Source organism: Culex pipiens, chromosome 2, assembly GCF_016801865.2.
Source record: "Culex pipiens pallens isolate TS chromosome 2, TS_CPP_V2, whole genome shotgun sequence".
Taxonomy (NCBI): domain Eukaryota; kingdom Metazoa; phylum Arthropoda; class Insecta; order Diptera; family Culicidae; genus Culex; species Culex pipiens.
This window is the reverse complement of record NC_068938.1, coordinates 52,372,585-52,391,209: the sequence shown is the minus strand read 5'-3', so window position 1 is coordinate 52,391,209 and position 18,625 is coordinate 52,372,585. Positions and strand designations below refer to the sequence as shown.

Sequence of the window (18,625 nt, the reverse complement as noted above, 5' to 3'; positions counted from 1 at the left end):
AAATATATATAAACAAAAGGGGTTTGCTTATAAACATCACGAGTTATCGCGATTTTACGAAAAAAAAGTTTTTAAAAAGTAACTTTTTGCGTTTCTCTTTGTTTCGTCGTCCGTGTCAGTCGCGGGTGACGATGAATGACCTTGATCGACGACGTCCAACGTTTCAAAACTTTTTTTCGTTAAATCGCGATAACTCGTGATGTTTGTAAGCAAACCCCTAATGTTTTCATAACAAAAAAAAAATAATTGTCTACTCTACAACTTTGTAGAACATTGTTACACTTAAAAAATAACCCTTAAAATTTAGAAAAAACACGAAATTTTAAAATGAAAAATTTTGTTCTAAATGAAAAAATTACCCTTCTGGGTCACTGTAGATTCGAAAAGAACATAAAATTTCCCATAAAATGACATGTTCCAAAATTGTTTACAGTCGAGTAACGGAAAATGGGAGAGTTTTTTCAACTTTTTTTGTGTTTTTTCGATGAAAAATACTTTTTTTCGAAATTCTGAGTACGCCCTTAAATCGGGCGTCTAATTTTAAATAAAAGTCCCTTTGACACCAAATTTCTATCTCATCATTGTTTCAGGCTGCAAATTATTGAAAAACACCTCTTTTTTCGCATGTTCAAAAATAAAAGGGGTCGTACCGCCCCTCCGTCACGAGATATTGAAAAACGGACCTTGTATTCGTGATCAGGGACAAAAGTTACCCCTTAGCACAAAGTTTCACGCAAATCGAAGAGGGGTCGGGGCAACTGCTGTGTGAGTTGGTGGAGAATTACCCTATAATAAGAAAATTAAGAAAAAAACCTTCATTGGAGCATATTCAGAGATCCAAACTCTTGGCAAACTTTGCGATAAATCACCAGATTTTTTTTATGTAAAGTTGCGTCATTAAAAAAAACAGAAAGTATCATAAATATGTTTATTTTTTAATTCTGTCGTTACTTTTCCTGTCATTCTCGAATGACGAAATGGCCTACTTTTCTTTATCAAAAATAACAGATTGGAAAATTAATACCTTTCAATACCAGTGCTGAAAAATTCTACTTTTCAGCACTTAAATCGGTGCAAAAAAGACGAACTTTTCAGTACAAGTATCGAAAAGACACCTTTGCAAATATTTTTATATTTTTACGGTGAATTTAATTAACGCTTGGTTGCTTGACATAAAATTCAATTTAAAAAGCGTTCACTTGTCGTAGTTATCCTCCAACCCAGTAAACCTCATTAAATTAAATGTACGACTCGTGCTGAAAAAATCTTCTTTTTGCAACTTGTTGCATAAACAACTATTTCATTATTGCAGTTATGGCAACCTTTTGAAATGTCAGGCCAAATTGAAAAAAAAATTATTTAATTTAAAAGAGCAAAGAAGTAAAAAATAGTTTTTTTTTCTGAAAAATGTGGTCTAATAAGGTGAAACTTTGAAAAACTTTTTTTCACAAAATTTAAACTTTATGCAGCCATTAGTTCAAATAAATAAGTCTTAAAATTAAAGTTTTTTGAAAATGTTCTCAGTTTTATTTAAAATTGTAGTAGGAGCAATGAGAAATTATTGAAAATTTAATGTTTGTATTTATTTACTTGGATAAAACCTTGTGTGTACTATTCTTATGATCAAAGAAGTCATTTTGCATCATTGGTTCGTTCAAGTCTTCATATAGTTTAAGAAACCTTTTGTACAAAAAGGCTATTACATTATTTAAAATCTGTATCTTGAGAACGAATTTTCTGATCGATTTGGTGTCTTCGACAAAATTTTATTCCTGTATTGCTTAGAACCTTTCAGAAAAAATACACTTTAAAATAAGTCTCCTCTTTGTATGAGTGATAACTCCAATTAAAAGAGTTTGGGTGATAACTCAAATTAAAAGAGTTTTCACTGAAACAAAATTCTCTTTTTTTGATATATTTTAGATGGAAGCATTCTTTAGTTACGTAACGCAGTTGGAGGGTTCGAAGACTGTGTTACTCTTTATACAAAATAACACATATTTGTTTAAAATATTTGATAGGGAGGGAGGGTTAAAAAAATCACATGTTTTCGTTGCGTAATAAATGAACGCTCCCTTTTTAACTATAACATAAATGTGTCAAATTTCATTTAAAAGTGTAGCCAATTTTTCAAAAAAAAATATTTTTTTAGAAATTATGGTATTTTTTTATTATCTTTTGAGATGTAAAATCAAATTTGCAATCGGATATTACTTAACATAAATTACGATATCGTGATCCGTTATCAAGTTATGTCCTAGAATTAATATTTCGTTGATAACGTGTTTTTTCCCGTTTTAAGTCATGACCAAATTAACCATCTCTGAAACGTTGTTTTTTTTTCGAAAAAAATAAAATTTTCGTTGAATTTTTAAGACGTGAATATAACTTGAAAACGTACTTTTCACTTGGACATTTTATTTTACATAAAACAATAAAGACAATCGACTTTTTTCAAGATTATCAAAAATTATGATTTTTCGAAATTTCGGAAACAATTTCAATTTTTTTTAAAGCTATGGCTCAAAAACATCCAAAAATGAAACCTGTACAAAAAAAATCAGAAAATATTGAATGGCTAAGGAGAGCTTTGCTTTACAAAATATATTTCAATTGAAAAAAAAAACAACAACCATTAACTTCAACTAGAAAGTAGTGCAAAAGCCATATTCGATTGCAAATTTGCGTCAAAAAATTATTTTTGAATTTTGAATGATCATATGATCAATGTTTACCAGGGATGAAATAATCGCAAAAAAAAATAAATTTCGCTTGCGAACTTTCTTCACCAGCGAAAGAGAGAGGAGGCAAATCACGCAAAAGAAAATCGTTCCCGAAATTCTCCAAAAAAATCAATCTGCTGATGATTTTTTTGTGAATTTCCTTGTCAGCACCACTTAATAATATTTATTTCACTTTGTTTACACACATTGGCCATCTACAAAATGTGACAGGTCATTTTTCGACGTGTGACGTTACACTTGCAAGTGTAGTAGTGAAAAAGATGTTCCACCGAATAATCAAGATGATGATTTTTTTAATATTCTTTTAACCGATCTTTCGTGCGCGAAAGAGGAGAGCCATGCTCCCTTCGGATTTTTTCTCTTCATGAACGTCCAGAGATTTTCTTTTGATGATGAATATTCCATCGCTGATGTTTACCAAAGTGATCTCTTCCCAAAAATCATAGCTCTGGTATCAGATGATATGCACCATTCTAAACTCTAGCGCAAAAGATGCCTTTTTTGGCCCCCTAAAATATATAAAAAATAAAATCGAAAAAATAAGTGCTTCATAACTTTAACTTTTAATATAAAAAATCTGATTTTTTTTCGTGAAGGTACTTTTTTTGTGAAAAGTCCTAAAACTTTTCTCAAGAAACCAAAACAATCAGAAATTCCATCTCAAAATAAGAGGAGACTTGTATCAAAAATCAAATGACGAAAAAAAAATCTTAATAAACACTCGATATTGTCCTTGCAAATGCACAACAAAACATTTTCGGCAAACTGAATTTCCTGCGGATATTTAAAATTTATCATGTTCATGATATTACATATTCATACGAAACATGATGACATAACATTTCGCGTAGATTGAAGTTGTAGCTGTCGTGTTTTTTTTTTTCCTTCGGACTCTATAACCGTCGATGTTCTCCTGCTGACGGTGGAAAACAACCATCTGCCAGCTCGTACCAGTTAGTTTGCAATGAAGACCTTCACTAGGGTGGTTATTTTCTTTATTCACGATCATGCAAGCCAAATTGAATCGATCTTGTTTGAATTATTATACGAATTGTTATTTAAATATTTATATTTTTAATATTTTTCAATGTAACCCTAATTTCCCCTCGCAGAATCAGAACATATGGCAGCATCTCTGTCCTTTCGAGTGATACCACCAGCATACACGATGTACTGCACACTGGAGAAACCGCACCGCACAATACCATCCTCGTGATAGAATCGCTTTTTATGATCCTGTTGCAGCACCCACTTTTTTCCATGGAGACACTCACAGCAAAGCCCTGCCCGGGACCAGGTCGATGTTTTACATGACCGACTTTGCTACTGACTGGATGTTGTACACGAGGGTGTTACCGGCCGCGTGCTCCAGCGGCCTAGCGCAGAGTGTCAATTTATATTGAATTTATTCCATTACGTGGATCAACTTTTTTCTGGTCGAATGTCACGTTGCAAGCCACGTGGAAGGGGCGCAAAAAATCAGATCAAAAATCGCATTTCGCTTGATGATGTGTCCAAGTTTGAGCAGCAAAAAACAACGGCACATTTCATTGGTTGAATGAATCCTGTTTCAAAAGGCTTAGCCACTATATTTTATCCATATCAGTTAATGGCTATTCTGCACGTGTCCCATAAAGGGGAGGCGGGCCCACCTCACGAGGAACGCCACACTACCTGGACCATAACTCGCAATCGCACACATTTATTCTGGATTTGATATATTGCCATCCGGGGGTCAGCCGCTCTGGAAAAGGTCTGGGAAAAATGGGCTGTACTTTCAGCGTTATTTTTTCCAGAGTTAACCCTATCAGAGCGTAGGCTCACTCCATCATATGTCGTTTGTAGAAAAAACGGTTTTCAGAGTTTGGTTGCTATCATGGAAATGGTTTATTAAAGCGAAACGAAACAAACCTTATTTTAAAAAAAAACAATAACTTTTAAAATTACAGCCAAAACTTTTCGTTCGGGAAAAAACATATAAAAATCAATAAACCAAGAACAAGTATTATAAAAACGAAACACTTTCATCATAGGTTTGGCAAAAACATCGTACATCAAACAAGAAACGACCAGCATCCAAAAGCAAACGATTACTATCAGCAATGTACGAGGATGGTTGAGGTGTGCAAAAAGTGGTCTACGGGAGTTTTTATTTCCAACTTGCTCCTCACAAATATTCACCATTTTATGGAAAAGCATCGTTCCCAGGCTCAGGCTTTCCACCCACAACATGCGAGAGGAAAAAAAAAGCGTTGACCCACGAGCTTTTGCTGGCTGATGGAAGCTCTTTCCCGTTTCATTTGCAAGCAAAATATTTCATCCCAGGAAGAGGAGTACTGCCTGTTTTTGTTTTGTTTTCCTTAGGTTAGGGACCATCCATAATCCACGTGAACACCTTAGAGGAGGAGGGGGGGGGGGGGGGGTTCTGGCGATTAGATTTTATTTGTATGGAAATTGTCCACGATGGGGGGGTTTGAGAGCTCCAAAAAAGTGCCCACGTGGTTTATGGATGGTTCCGTAACAAAAAATGCTCGAATGATGGGTTTTTTTGTTTAATTTTCACTACAGACTATGTTTTGCTCTCGAACTCGTTCCTGGATGTGGTGATAGTTTTTAGAAACACGTTCTTTATTTTTCTGTTTGAAGTTCGTGACACATTTACAGCCTACAGGATATTACAATAATGTTACAAAAAAAATGTCGAACCCCTCCTTTTGATAATTTTGTCAAATAACTAAGAAAAATCCTTTTCCAAAATGTGTTTAAATCACTTAAAAACAGCAAACGTTATTTTCTAGTTGAAATATGTATTAGGATGTAACAAAAATGACTTTTTTACGGGCATTCAGGGGTTTGTTCCGGTGGGCATACTTAGCCCAAATCCAAAATATGAGCTTGATTGGACGTAACAGGAGCTGGCGCTCCACCCTTCATTTTAAATGGGATTTAACCCGTTAAAAAAGATGTTTTCAAAAATGTCTATGTTTGAGGCATTTTGGCCAAATGCATTTTGGTTTACCAAAAACATCACTGGCGTGTAGGTCAGATCCTTGTGCATCTTTTGGTATATATAACATTGAAGTTTGGAGCACTCTGGAGCTCGATACAGACCTTCAAAGTATGGCAATTTTTCGAAAAATCGCCCCCGGCTAAAAAGATATGCGTCGCACCTCGCGACGCCCAGGACGCCATTTGATTTTGCTGGGACCGATTTTTCGAAAAAAATGCCAAACTTTGAAGGTCTGTACCGAGCTCCAGAGTACTCCAAACTTCAATGTTATATATACCAAAAGATGCGCAAGGATCTGGCCTACACGCCAGTGATGTTGAAAATAAACGCATTAGTGGCCAAAATGCCTCAAAAAGTGACATTTTTGAAAAAATCTTTTTTTACGGGTTTAATCCCACTTAAAATTGAAGGGCGGAGCGCCAGCTCCTGTTACGTCCAATCAAGCTCATATTTGGGATTTGGGCTCAGTATGCCCTGCGGAACAAACCCCTTAATGCCCGCCAAAAAGTCATTTTTGTTACACTCTATTATGTATACTTGCAGTCAGCGATGGAATAATCATCATCAAAAGAAAATCTCTGGACGTTCATCAAGAGAAAAAATCCGAAGGGAGCATGGCTCTCCTCTCTCGCGCACGAAAGATCGGTAAAAAGAATCTAAAAAAATCATCATCTTGATTATTCGGTGGAACATCTTTTTCACTACTACACTTGCAAGTGTAACGTCACACGTCGAAAAATGAACTGTCACTTTTTGTAGATGGGCAATGTGTGTAAACAAAGTAAAATAAATATTATTAAGTGGTGCTGACAAGGAAATTCACAAAAAATCATCAGCAGATTGATTTTCTTGGAGAATTTCGGGAGCGATTTTCTTTTGCGTGATTTGCCTCTTCTCTCTTTCGCGGGTGAAGAAAGTTCGCAAGCGAAATTGATTTTTTTGCGATTATTCCATCCCTGCTTGCAGTACATATTTTCCATTGTACCTAGATTGGGTTTTTCAACATTGGATTTTTTGAAAATTAAAACAGCAGACGGAATTTTAATTTGAAAATATTTCCATATTTTTCAAGTTACCTAAATTTACACCCAAAGGAAAAATATATCTCAAAATCTGCAACAGTGGATTTGCTGCAGAAAATGTCACATTTTATAAAAATTTTTGCAGCAAGCCCGTAAATCATTTTTGCCCGCGTGTAAACATTTCAGCGATCTGCAGTTCTCACCAACACATATAATGCTGGCCTGTCCCCGAGCAACACTCCAAAGAGAAGAATATGTTGGTGCTCTTTCACTCACATTTCATCAAGCGTCCATGGCGCGGTGGTAGCGTGTCAGATCAATAACCAAGAAGTTGGTGGTTCAATCCTCGTTCTTTTAAGGGGTTTTTTTTTTTTTTGAAATCTAACCAAAAAGCCGTCAGTAATGTCGATAATTGTCGGTAACGGGCAAAAATGTCATACCCCTATATCGCAAAAAATGCATGAGGACAGCTTTCATGCAGATTCTGATATACTTTCATGCCGCCATGCATCACAATCATGCGACCGCCGTTTGGGTGTACTTTAATGATATTGTATCTAAAGTAATTGATAATTACTAATTATTTTGTCATTGTGAATGCTGAGATTACAGCTGTCATACATTTTTTAGGTGATTACTCAAAAGTGTTATCAATGTCTTGAGAATGAATCGAATATTTTTTTTCACTTGTTCAGATGGTCATTTAAACAAACTTTACTTTTCTTGGTTTATGATTTTCTTCAGTTTCATTTTAATTATGAATAGTGCACTTATCTTGTATAGCTTTTATATTTTGTTATAAGTATAAAAGCTGTTGTACAACCTCGAATCATTCACTATCCTAAGACAATTATTTTTTTTTTAATTTTCCCAGTCCCTTTAATATCTGTTAGCTAATTTTCAATTTGTTTAGCATAATATCGATTTTCTTGTTTTCATGTTGTAATAAATTGAAAATGAAAATTTGAGACAAAAATTACTGCGTACTTATTTTTTAACGAAAATTAGTTTACTAGTCATGAACACGACCAGATTTGACCCTAAACAATAAATTTAATAAAATAGCCTTAATCACATGAAACAAGTAAAATCATCAAACTCAATATTTTCTAAAAAAAAAAATATGAATTCTCCTTCCCAATTCTTTCCAAAGACTGAAATTGTATTTGAAAATTGACCGAGTCCTTAATCTGCCAAACTTACGAGAATATTCCCTAAATCAGTTCCAAACAGTTAAGTTTTTATGAAAATATAATAATTCAATTATTCTTTGATTAATAAAAAGTTCTTGTTTTGCTTGAAGTCGATGGGAACGAAATATTTTTATTATATTGTACAACATAAACTTGAAAAAGTTTGTCTTCTGTTATTTATGCATTCTTCTGTATAATATGTATTGAAATAAAAGTTTTTGCAAGTTAATTTCAAAGGCATTTTAAAAAGTTCTAAAATATCACAAATTTGTTAAATTATTGATCATAATTCATACTGTGACGTTTGATTTATATCTTGTTTGCAACCTTTTTGTTTATTTTTTATTATATACATTTTTGTGCCATTCATGTTTTGGAAAATGGTCCAAATTTTCTTGAACAAATTAGTTTCCTTTAGGAAATTTATCATCGAAATCTCCTTTCAGGTTTCATATATTTTTTATTATAATTTTTACATGAAATTGGATCAAGTGCTTTAAAATAAAATGCGTTCAATTTAATGGTTCATTAATCCAAATCAAAATAATCTCAAGATGAAGAAAATTCTGAATTTCCAGCAATCAACAGAAAGTATAAAACAATCATCAAACATTTTTTTTAAATTTTGTAAACAAACAATCCTCTTTATGCTTAACATTTGACTTTTCAAATATTTTCAGCCTCCTTTGTGTTAGGTAGTACAAAGTACAATACATTGCGCTCAAGATGGTAAAAAAGAGGTAGAGTCGGGTCGGATTCAGAGCTGCTAAATCTACAGCAGCTGGATGTAGAGAAGTCAACTATTTGGCCTTTCGGGCAATTTTTGGCGTAAGTGTTAATGTCCAGAAACGATCGGATCTTCGAAAAAAACCTTTTTAAATCAAGTTTTTTGAACAGTTCTAAACATGTTTTACCCTTTCAAATGCTGAATTCATTTTTATAAAATGAGAGAAACTTTTATTAAACCCATTTTGGCTGCTGCTCACAGCTAAACAAATAAAAAAGTAGCTTCTTTTAACAAGCTGTTTTGTTCACATGTGCCTTTATATATGTGAAACATTCTCAAATAATGTAGCAACAGTTTCCAAACAACTACAAAAAAAATAACGATGATATGCTCTGATACATGTCTATTTGGTAATCCAGCAGTGTTGGGAAAAGCGTAGAATCTCATTACAAAATACATTTTGGTTGAAACAGCCTTAATTAAATAAACTCAACATTTCATTATAAAAAAAAAATTTCAAACTTATTTAAACAAAATTTCGTTAAATTTTGTAAAAAGATTGAAGAACAATTGAAATAAAATATTAATCTGACTTTTAATTAAATAATATATTATCATTAATACATATTATAATTATTACACACCACTGCCCAACACCCAACTGGTGTTCGTGATCTCATATATGTGATGTTTACTCTTGTATGTGTTCTTCTCTTCCTCCGTCCAATCCACCCTCCACCATCAAATCCACCCAGACCATCGTCCGCGAGATGAACCGGCTGGGCATGATAGTGGACCTGTCGCGATCATCCGTCGCCACGATGAAGGACGTCCTGGCGACCTCGCAAGCGCCGGTCATATTTTCCCACTCGTCGGCGTACGCCCTGTGCAACTCGAGCCGGAACGTGCAGGACGAGGTGCTGGCGCTGCTCGCCAAGAACCGGGGCCTGGTGATGGTCAACTTTTACAATAAATTTCTCAGCTGCGGCGAGAACGCCTCGGTCCAGGACGCAGCCGGTGAGTACAATTGGAGTAGGGGATGGGGGGAAACGGTGACCACTAATTTGACGCGTTTGCTGAGAACAGTAAGCACGACTGTCGACAAACTTTGCAAGCTGTCCAGAGGGGTGGCTTTGGAATAGAAGTACAAAAATTAAGAACTATAGTCACAAATAAAAACACATTTAGCTTTGTATCAACCACAACAATACCTTTGCTTTTTCCAAAGTACTCCCAATCAACAGTACCTCACAATCAAGTTTAGGTACACTCCAATCAACACAACCATGTGATGATGCTACCGCCCAGATTGCGTACACTAGGAAAAGCTTCCAATATAGCAGCCTTTACTACCTAGTTGTTAGTCGCACACACTGCATTGCATTGCGCATCCAAAAGTAACAAACACGGTCAGCACTGCCATCACAGTACTTCTTTTTTCTGGCTGTGGGTTCTAAAAACCGCAATCGGGGAACATATATCACGTTTTAGGCGAGCCTTTCGCAGTCCATTCGGCGAGTGTGTGCCAACGACGAGGTCATCGCCGAAACTGGGAAAACGTGCGTATCGGCGGATGTTTTGGGAAAGCAGCTTCCACTGGAACCAGTTTGGTTGATACTAGTGGGACTCTGGATTTTTTCCCTGGTTCCAGCAAAATAATGATTATTGTTAACATAATATCAAGTTTTCTCAAAAAATTAAAGGTGATTCATAATTTTTGAATATTCAATATTCAGCTGTTTAAACTCAGAAAAAAGCAAAAGAATAAATTTACAACAAGGGTTTCCAGCAAGGCCTCAGACTGGCAAGTAATTAATAATTACTTTGATTTTTAGCTGGTAATTAGGTAATTCTTTAATTACTTAGTAATTCATGGTAATTAGAGTAATTTAAAGTAATTAATTGGTAATTAAAGTAATTTTTGAGTAATTAAAGTAATTTCATCGAAACTACTTACTTTATATATATACAAGCCTTACCCGACAAACTTCGTTCTGCCTTTTTCGTTTGTTGACGTTTTTAACTTTTTTGCTTATCCAGCCTCCTGTGATCAAAACTTGATTTCACGTAACTTTTCCCATACAACCTGCAGATTTTCCGAAATCGGTTCCAAAGTGGCCAAAGTTGTAACTTTTTGGCGTAAGAGCCTTCCTTGGACTCATACGAACCCAACGCAACAAAGAGCACCTCGATCCGACTTTCCGGGTTGAATTGATTCGCGTTCGAAAAAAAACGTCGAAATTTTTTATATATATAGATATAATCTATTATAACAGTATTGCTTATTGCGAGATAAAATCACGTTTCTCCATCGCTGTGAGTGACAGAAGATTATAGCCGCCAAACTACCGCGGTGTAAAAATTAGCAAATTGAACTGAAATTCTACGTTGATTTGGCTGTCAATCTGATTTGTTTTGAATATTTTCCAAAAAGACAGCTGAAAACTCAAGGCAATTTTTGACAACAGCCAAAAATTTGTTCTGCGGTTGTCATGCGGCTGTCATGCGACAATTATCTTGCGGTCGTATCACCGCGCGTGAACTCTAATTATTGACGCCAGCAGTAATATTTTATTAATTTCAAATAAGAGTTAAACACAAATATTAAAAAAGACTGGTTCTGTATTTAGAAGGCCTTATTCACCATAGTTCTCTCCTAAAACTCTCCTAAAATTTATTTTTATCATGTTGTTTATCGAAGCTGATTAACAACAAATGGCAACGCCATGATATTTTACCCAGTGAAAAATGTTTTGTGCATCCAAAATTTATTCATTTTTATAAAAATATGTTTTTTATGTTTTTGCAAGAGCTACATTAGAATTGATAAATTTGTTATGCTTTTTATTTGATGTTTATGTGGATCAAATATTTAAAACCAAAGTTAACATAATTATCATTGATAGAAACAAAGTTTTCAAGTGATAACCATTTAAAATTCAATAAAAATAAAAATATTTTTTTTAAATATTTTTTCATAATCTGCAGAAATTGACAGTCCTGTAATATCTCTCTTTTAAGAGCTAAGCTATTTTCCCGACAAATTTCCTAATATTTTTGAGACAAATGTTTCAATGTAAAAAATTAAACTTAGTGAAACTAAAATCGACTAATATTCCGATGCTGAAATTAAATCCAATGTAAATGTCACATTTCACATTATCCGTATTTTTAGTTACGGATTTTTTTAATTTGCTTGAGAAAAAAAACATACAAAGTAATGTCAAACCAATGTTTGAAAAACATTTTAAAACTTAACGTTATTTTGATAAATTTCACAATTTTCATGAAAAGCTGCTGCAAATATTTGTCAAAGTTTATGTTTGGCTCGAAAAATCAAGGAGCCTTTTTTCAAACAACTTTCATATTTTAATGGCATTCGGCTTGCAATAAACTGAAAATTATTTTAAATTATTAATCAACTAAAAACGTAAAACAGTACAGTATTTTTTTGCTTTTTTAACAAACACGACTTCAAAAACGTAAGTCAACTTAAATAATCTTCTTTTGCAATTGATTGATAAGGGTTCGGTTGATTGAAACGTGAAACATAATAGAATTTCGAATCAGATAATGATCAGGTTAAATTGGCAATAATACAATCATTAATGTTCATATCAATTGAGCTACTTATTTTTTACCTGAAAATGGTATAATTAAATACTTATGTCAATTTTATAAAAAAATAAAACAATTCCAAATTTCATACCAATTAACTCGCTGTAGGATATTATGTAAACATCACCCAAAGTTTCAGCGCCCTCTAGTGGGGGGCATTTTTGACGTTCGATCGCTTATAGCTATTTTCAATAAAAATTATACGCGAAACTCACAATATCCAGATTGGTACAAAAAAATAAATAGCATAATTTTTGAAATAATTTAGTTTAGAATCGTAGAAATGAATACTTGAATTTAAATTAAATGTATTTTATCGTAGTGAAAAGTAATTAAGTAATTTATGTAATTAATCATTTTGGACCAGTAATTTGAGTAATTAATTGGCAGACTGGCAAGTAATAAACGCTTCTGGAAACCCTTGATTTACAATTGAATTGTTTAAACAAAAATATAAATGTTTTAAATATCACCTAAAAAAAGCACTTTACACTTTCAGGATACCTAGAATTCAAAAAAAAAAATCTAACCGAATTTCTGAGCATTTTCTCTTTCTGGATTCTAGTCAAAATTGTAGATTTACAGGATCAACAAATGTACAAAAAAATAATTTTTTGTAATACCGTCATCAGTGTTGATATTGGGTCTGGGGTGAAATTTCATTTCATTTTATTAGGTTGCTTTAACAATTACATTAGTGCAGTTGTTATCCTGAGCTGGGATATGGACAACCTTTCAACAGCTGATTTGTTCGAAATGGGGAGAGAGTTTATTGGTACTAAGCAGAACAAATTGGACAGAGAAGGAGAAAAAATGCAAAAATAACCTTCGAAATAGCTAATATGGGTGTGAAATTGGATGATACAAATTTCAGCATTTTTGTATGACCCAATCTCTCCCCCAAGACTCAATGTCACCCCTGATAACGGTACTGCACTCCATTAGTTTATTTTTTTTTAATTTCAAATTGAGCAAATAAACAAAACCTGTAGTCAACATATTTTCAAACAGCTTTGTAACGATCTTATTATTTATTTAAGTCCTTGTCCTTGAAACAACGTGGTCAAAAATTGCGTGTTTTGACAATTTTCGCAAAAAACAATAATCAATAAAAATATTCCTCAGAAAGGCTGAACCAATTATCCCCATGTAATATTTATTTATAATTTTTTTTTTATTATTGTTAAAAAGTATTCTTGAATCCACTTTCATACTCAAAGACCAAAGAGCTCACAGCTGAAAAAAAGGCTATGATTTCTTAGGATGTTTTAAGTAACATGAGCAATTCTCTGAGATTTCGGTCATTCGATTTTTTCTGTATTTTTTAATCCGACTGAAACTCTTTTGGTGCCTTCGGAATGCCCAAAGAAGCCATTTTGCATCATTAGTTTGTCCATATAATTTTCCATACAAATTTAGCAGCTGTCCATACAAAAATGATATGTGAAAATTCAAAAATCCGTATCTTTTGAAGGAATTTTTTGATCGATTTGGTGTCTTCGGCAAAGTTGTAGGTATGGATATGGACTACTCTGAAAAAAAATGATACACAGTAAAAAAATTTTGGTGATTTTTTATTTAACTTTTTGTCACTAAAACTTGATTTGCAAAAAATCACTATTTTTAATTTTTTTTAATTTTTGATATGTTTTAGAGGACATCAAATGCCAACTTTTCAGAAATTTCCACAATGGGCAAAAAATCTTTGACCGAGTTATGATTTTTTGAATCAATACAGTTTTTTTCAAAAAATCGAAATATTGGTCGCAAATATTTTTCAATTTCATTTTTTGATGTAAAATTGAATTTGCAATCAAAAAGTATGATAGTGAAATTTTGATAAAAGGCACCGTTTTCAAGTTATAGCCATTTTTATGTGACTTTTTTCAAAATAGTCGCAGTCATTGATTTTTTAAAAATAGTGCCCATGTTTGCCCACTTTTGAAAAAAAAATATTGAAAAGCTGAGAAAATTCTCTATATTCTGCTTTTTCGGACTTTGTTGATACGAGTCTCACCCAAACAACCCACCATTTTCTAATGTCGATATCTCAGCAACTAATGGTCTGATTTACAATGTTAAAATATGAAACATTCGTGAAATTTTCTGATCTTTTCGAAAAAAATATTTTCAAATTTTTTTATTCAAGACTAACATTTCAAAAAGACCAAACATTCTATATTACGCCCTTTTGATATGTTAGCCTTGATTTAAAATTTTTGAAAATATTTTTTTCGAAAAGATCAGAAAATTTCACGAATGTTTCATATTTTAACATTGTAAATCGGACCATTAGTTGCTGAGATATCGACATTAGAAAATGGTGGGTTGTTTGGGTGAGACTTAGAAAACATCAATTTTCTTGTTTTTAAACCTTTGCATGGCAATATCTCAGCATCTAAGGGTCGTATCAACAAAGTCCGAAAAAGCAGAATATAGAGAATTTTCTCAGCTTTTCAAAAATATTTTTTTCAAAAGTGGGCAAACATGGGCACTATTTTTAAAAAATCAATAACTGCGACTATTTTGAAAAAAGTCACATAAAAATGGCTATAACTTGAAAACGGTGCCTTTTATCAAAATTTCACTATCATACTTTTTGCTTGCAAATTCAATTTTACATCAAAAAATGAAATTGAAAAATTTTTGCGACCAATATTTCGATTTTTTGAAAAAAACTGTATTGATTCAAAAAATCATAACTCGGTCAAAGATTTTTTGCCCATTCTGGAAATTTCTGAAAAGTTGGCATTTGATGTCCTCTAAAACATATCAAAAATTAAAAAAATTAAAAATAGTGATTTTTTGCAAATCAAGTTTTAGTGACAAAAAGTTAAATAAAAAATCACCAAAAATTTTTTTACTGTGTATCATTTTTTTTCAGTGTAGTCCATATCCATACCTACAACTTTGCCGAAGACACCAAATCGATCAAAAAATTCCTTCAAAAGATACGGATTTTTGAATTTTCACATATCATTTTTGTATGGACAGCTGCCAAATTTGTATGGAAAATTATATGGACAAACTAATGATGCAAAATGGCTTCTTTGGGCATTCCGAAGGCACCAAAAGAGTTTCAGCCGGATTAAAAAATACAAAAATTAAAATTAAAGAAAAAAGACCGATCTCGTAGAGAACTGCTCAGATATCAAAAATTGGTGAATAGAATAGAATTTTTAGGAAAAAAATATCGGAATTCGGTTTATCAATTGGACATGAAGCACCATGCGGCTCCAGCAGAATGTTCTGAGAACTCATTTCGATGGAGATAATCTGTAACTCGAGAAGGATTTTGATTATGACTATTCAGAAAAAATAGTTGCACTCTGCAAAAAAACATTTTTTATTTAACTTTTTATAAAAAAAAAAACCCACTTCGATTTTTTTCATTTTTTATATGTTTTAGTAGACAAAAAGCGCCAGCTTTTGAACTATACACTCTAAATCAGAAGTATCTCTAAAAAGGATACTTCCTATCCTTTTTTCAAGTTCACCCGGCTTCACCCTTTCAAAAGGGTATGTCAAAATCAGTACATTTTCAATACTCTTTTAAAAGGTTAACGACGGGTGATCTTGAAAAAAGGATACCTTTGACTTTGAGTGTAGGGTATGACGGATGTTTGTTTCGGGCCAAATTTTCAAAATATGCAATATAAGTATCAAACGAAGCGAAATTTTGTATGCTATTTTACTTTATTTTAGTTTTTTTTTCTTTTGAAAAATACTAAAATTTTTACAAAATACCGCATTTTTTCGAAAATACAAAAAATTTCAAAATTTGCAAATTTTGTAAGCTTTTATTGTTTATTAGAGTTTTTTTTGGAAAACACTAAAATGTTTACAAAGTACCTTATTTGTTCGAAAATACTCAAATTTTCAAAATATGCAATATGGGTATCGAACGAAGCAAAATTTTGCATGCTTCATGCAGACATTTAAATTGTATATGAGCAATTCTCGCTGAAACCGTCCCACTAGATGCACATGTTCTCAAATCGTGACGGCAATGTTCTCAATCGATTCAGCGCACCAAAAAACCATAAGAACAACCTTCGAACCAATGAAAATGTCAGCCGTTAGCCACCTGTAAATAAAAACATGTTTTGAACAATGGATTTTTTCGAAAAAATGCCCTAATTTGAAGAAATGATATCTCCCAAAATACATTACCAAACATCAAAAACTTATATATCGTTGGAAAGGTAATCGCGAGGGCTTTCTATCGCACTTTGATAAACATTTGAAAAATTATTTTTTCAAGGGTAATTTTAAGGGTTTTTGGGAAACTTACTCTTAATTTTGAATTTTGACCGTGTTCGCAACCACTTATCATTACGCAGCCATTTTCATTCGAAAGATTGGACGATTTTGCATAAAATCAACTTGAGAAAAGTAGTGTAATGAAATAGTTTTCGTATAGTTATCAGCGGATGAAAGAAATTGGTAAAATTTCAGTTAAAAATAATCGAAGCTCAGACTTCAGAAATGAGGCTTATTTACAGGCAAAACAAAGCAGGATTGTATTTGAGCCGAATATACAGTCATCTGAGGCAAATCTGGACATGTAGGATGAATAGGGACAGCTATTTCAACTATGCTTTCACTCATTAGATCATATTTTTAATTTGTTTATGTAAAAGCATACATAAACAAACAAGTTTCTAAATTTGAAGCTTTTAAGTACACTAAATCCCCCAAGTGCGCTCTTTTTGGGGGGGCGCACACCGGGGGAGAGCGCAATTCGGGGGAGCGTTATTTCGGGGTTTGAGCGCAAACGGGGGGAGCGTTATTTCGGGGTTTGAGCGCAAACGGGGGGAGCGTTATTGCGGGGTTTTGGCGTAAAATGGGGTTTTCTTTTTTAATGTACTTCATTTACATATAAATGCAATATTTATATAAGGGGTCATCCACAAAACACAGGTAAGGGACCATCCACAAATCTGAGTATCCAAGAACTCCCGGAAGTCATGCCCTAGATATCTACTTGATCAACGGGGTCTATATGGGTGTATTAACCATCGGTATAGCTTCAGGTAGCTTCAGTGAACTACGATGGATACCCTTCGCCATGTTGGATTGTTATGGGTCCTCCAGGAACTTCCGGGAGTAATGACCTGATGATCTACCTGATCAACGGGGGTCTCTATGGGTATACTAACCATGGGTATAGCTTTCGGTAGCTTCAGTGAACCACGATGGATATTCCGGGTTACGTTGGATTGTTATGGTTCCTCCAGGAACTCCCGGGAGTTATGACCTGATGATCTACCTGATCAACGGGGGTCTATATGGGTGTATTAACCATCGGTATAGCTTCAGGTAGCTTCAGTGAACCACGATGGATATTCTGGGTTACGTTAGATTTTTATGGGTCGTCCAGGAACTCCTGGAAGTCATGACCTGATGATCTACCTGATCAACGAGGGTATATATGGGTATATTAACCATCGGTATAGCTTCCGGTAACTTCAGTGGACAACGATGTAAACTCTGCAGCTTGTTGGAATGTTCAGGATTTTCCATAAATTCAGGAAGTCATGGCCTGGGTGTCTACTTAAACCAGGCCATGACTTAAGGGAGTTCCTGGATGACCTAGAACAATTCAACATGGCGCAGAGTATCCATCGTGGTTCACTGAAGCTATACCGATGGTTAATTCATCCATATAAACCCTCGCTGATCTGGTAGATATCCAGGTCATGACTTCCAGGAGTTCCTGGACGACCTATGACAATCCAACGTACCTTAGAGTATCCATCGTGGTTCACTGAAGTTACCTGAAGATATACCGATGGTTAAAACACCCATATAGACTCCCGTTGATCAGGTAGATCATCAGGTCATCACTCCCGGAAGTTCTTGGATGACTCATAACAATCCAACGTACCCCAGAGTATCCATCGTGGTTCAGTGAAGCTACCTGAAGCTATACCGATGGTTAATGTATCCATATAGACCCCCGTTGATCAGGTAGATCATCAGGTCATAACTCCCGGGAGTTCCTGGAGGACCTATAGCAATCCAACATGGTGAAGGGTATCCATCGTGGTTCACTGAAGCTACCTGAAGCTATACCGATGGTTAATATACCCATATAGACCCCCGTTGATTAGGTAGATCGTCAGGTCATAACTTCCGAGAGTTCCTGGAGGACCTATAACAATCCAACATGGCTAAGGGTATCCATTGTGGTTCACTGAAGCTACCTGAAGCTATACCGATGGTTAATATACCCATATAGACCCCCGTTGAACAGGTAGATATCCAGGTCATGACTTCCAGGAGCTCTGGACGACCTATTACAATCC

At 34.1% G+C, this 18,625-nt stretch overlaps 1 protein-coding gene across 2 annotated transcripts in view; it reads left to right on the top strand.

The window, feature by feature from the left end:
- LOC120419844 (uncharacterized) overlaps nucleotides 1-18,625 on the top strand; it is a 96,518-nt gene that overhangs the window by 55,826 nt on the left and 22,067 nt on the right. For both annotated transcript variants that reach the window (XM_039582681.2, XM_039582680.2), the window contains one exon: nucleotides 9,452-9,713. In XM_039582681.2, the coding sequence (XP_039438615.1) occupies nucleotides 9,452-9,713 (262 nt within the window). The remainder of the gene's footprint in view (nucleotides 1-9,451; nucleotides 9,714-18,625) is intronic.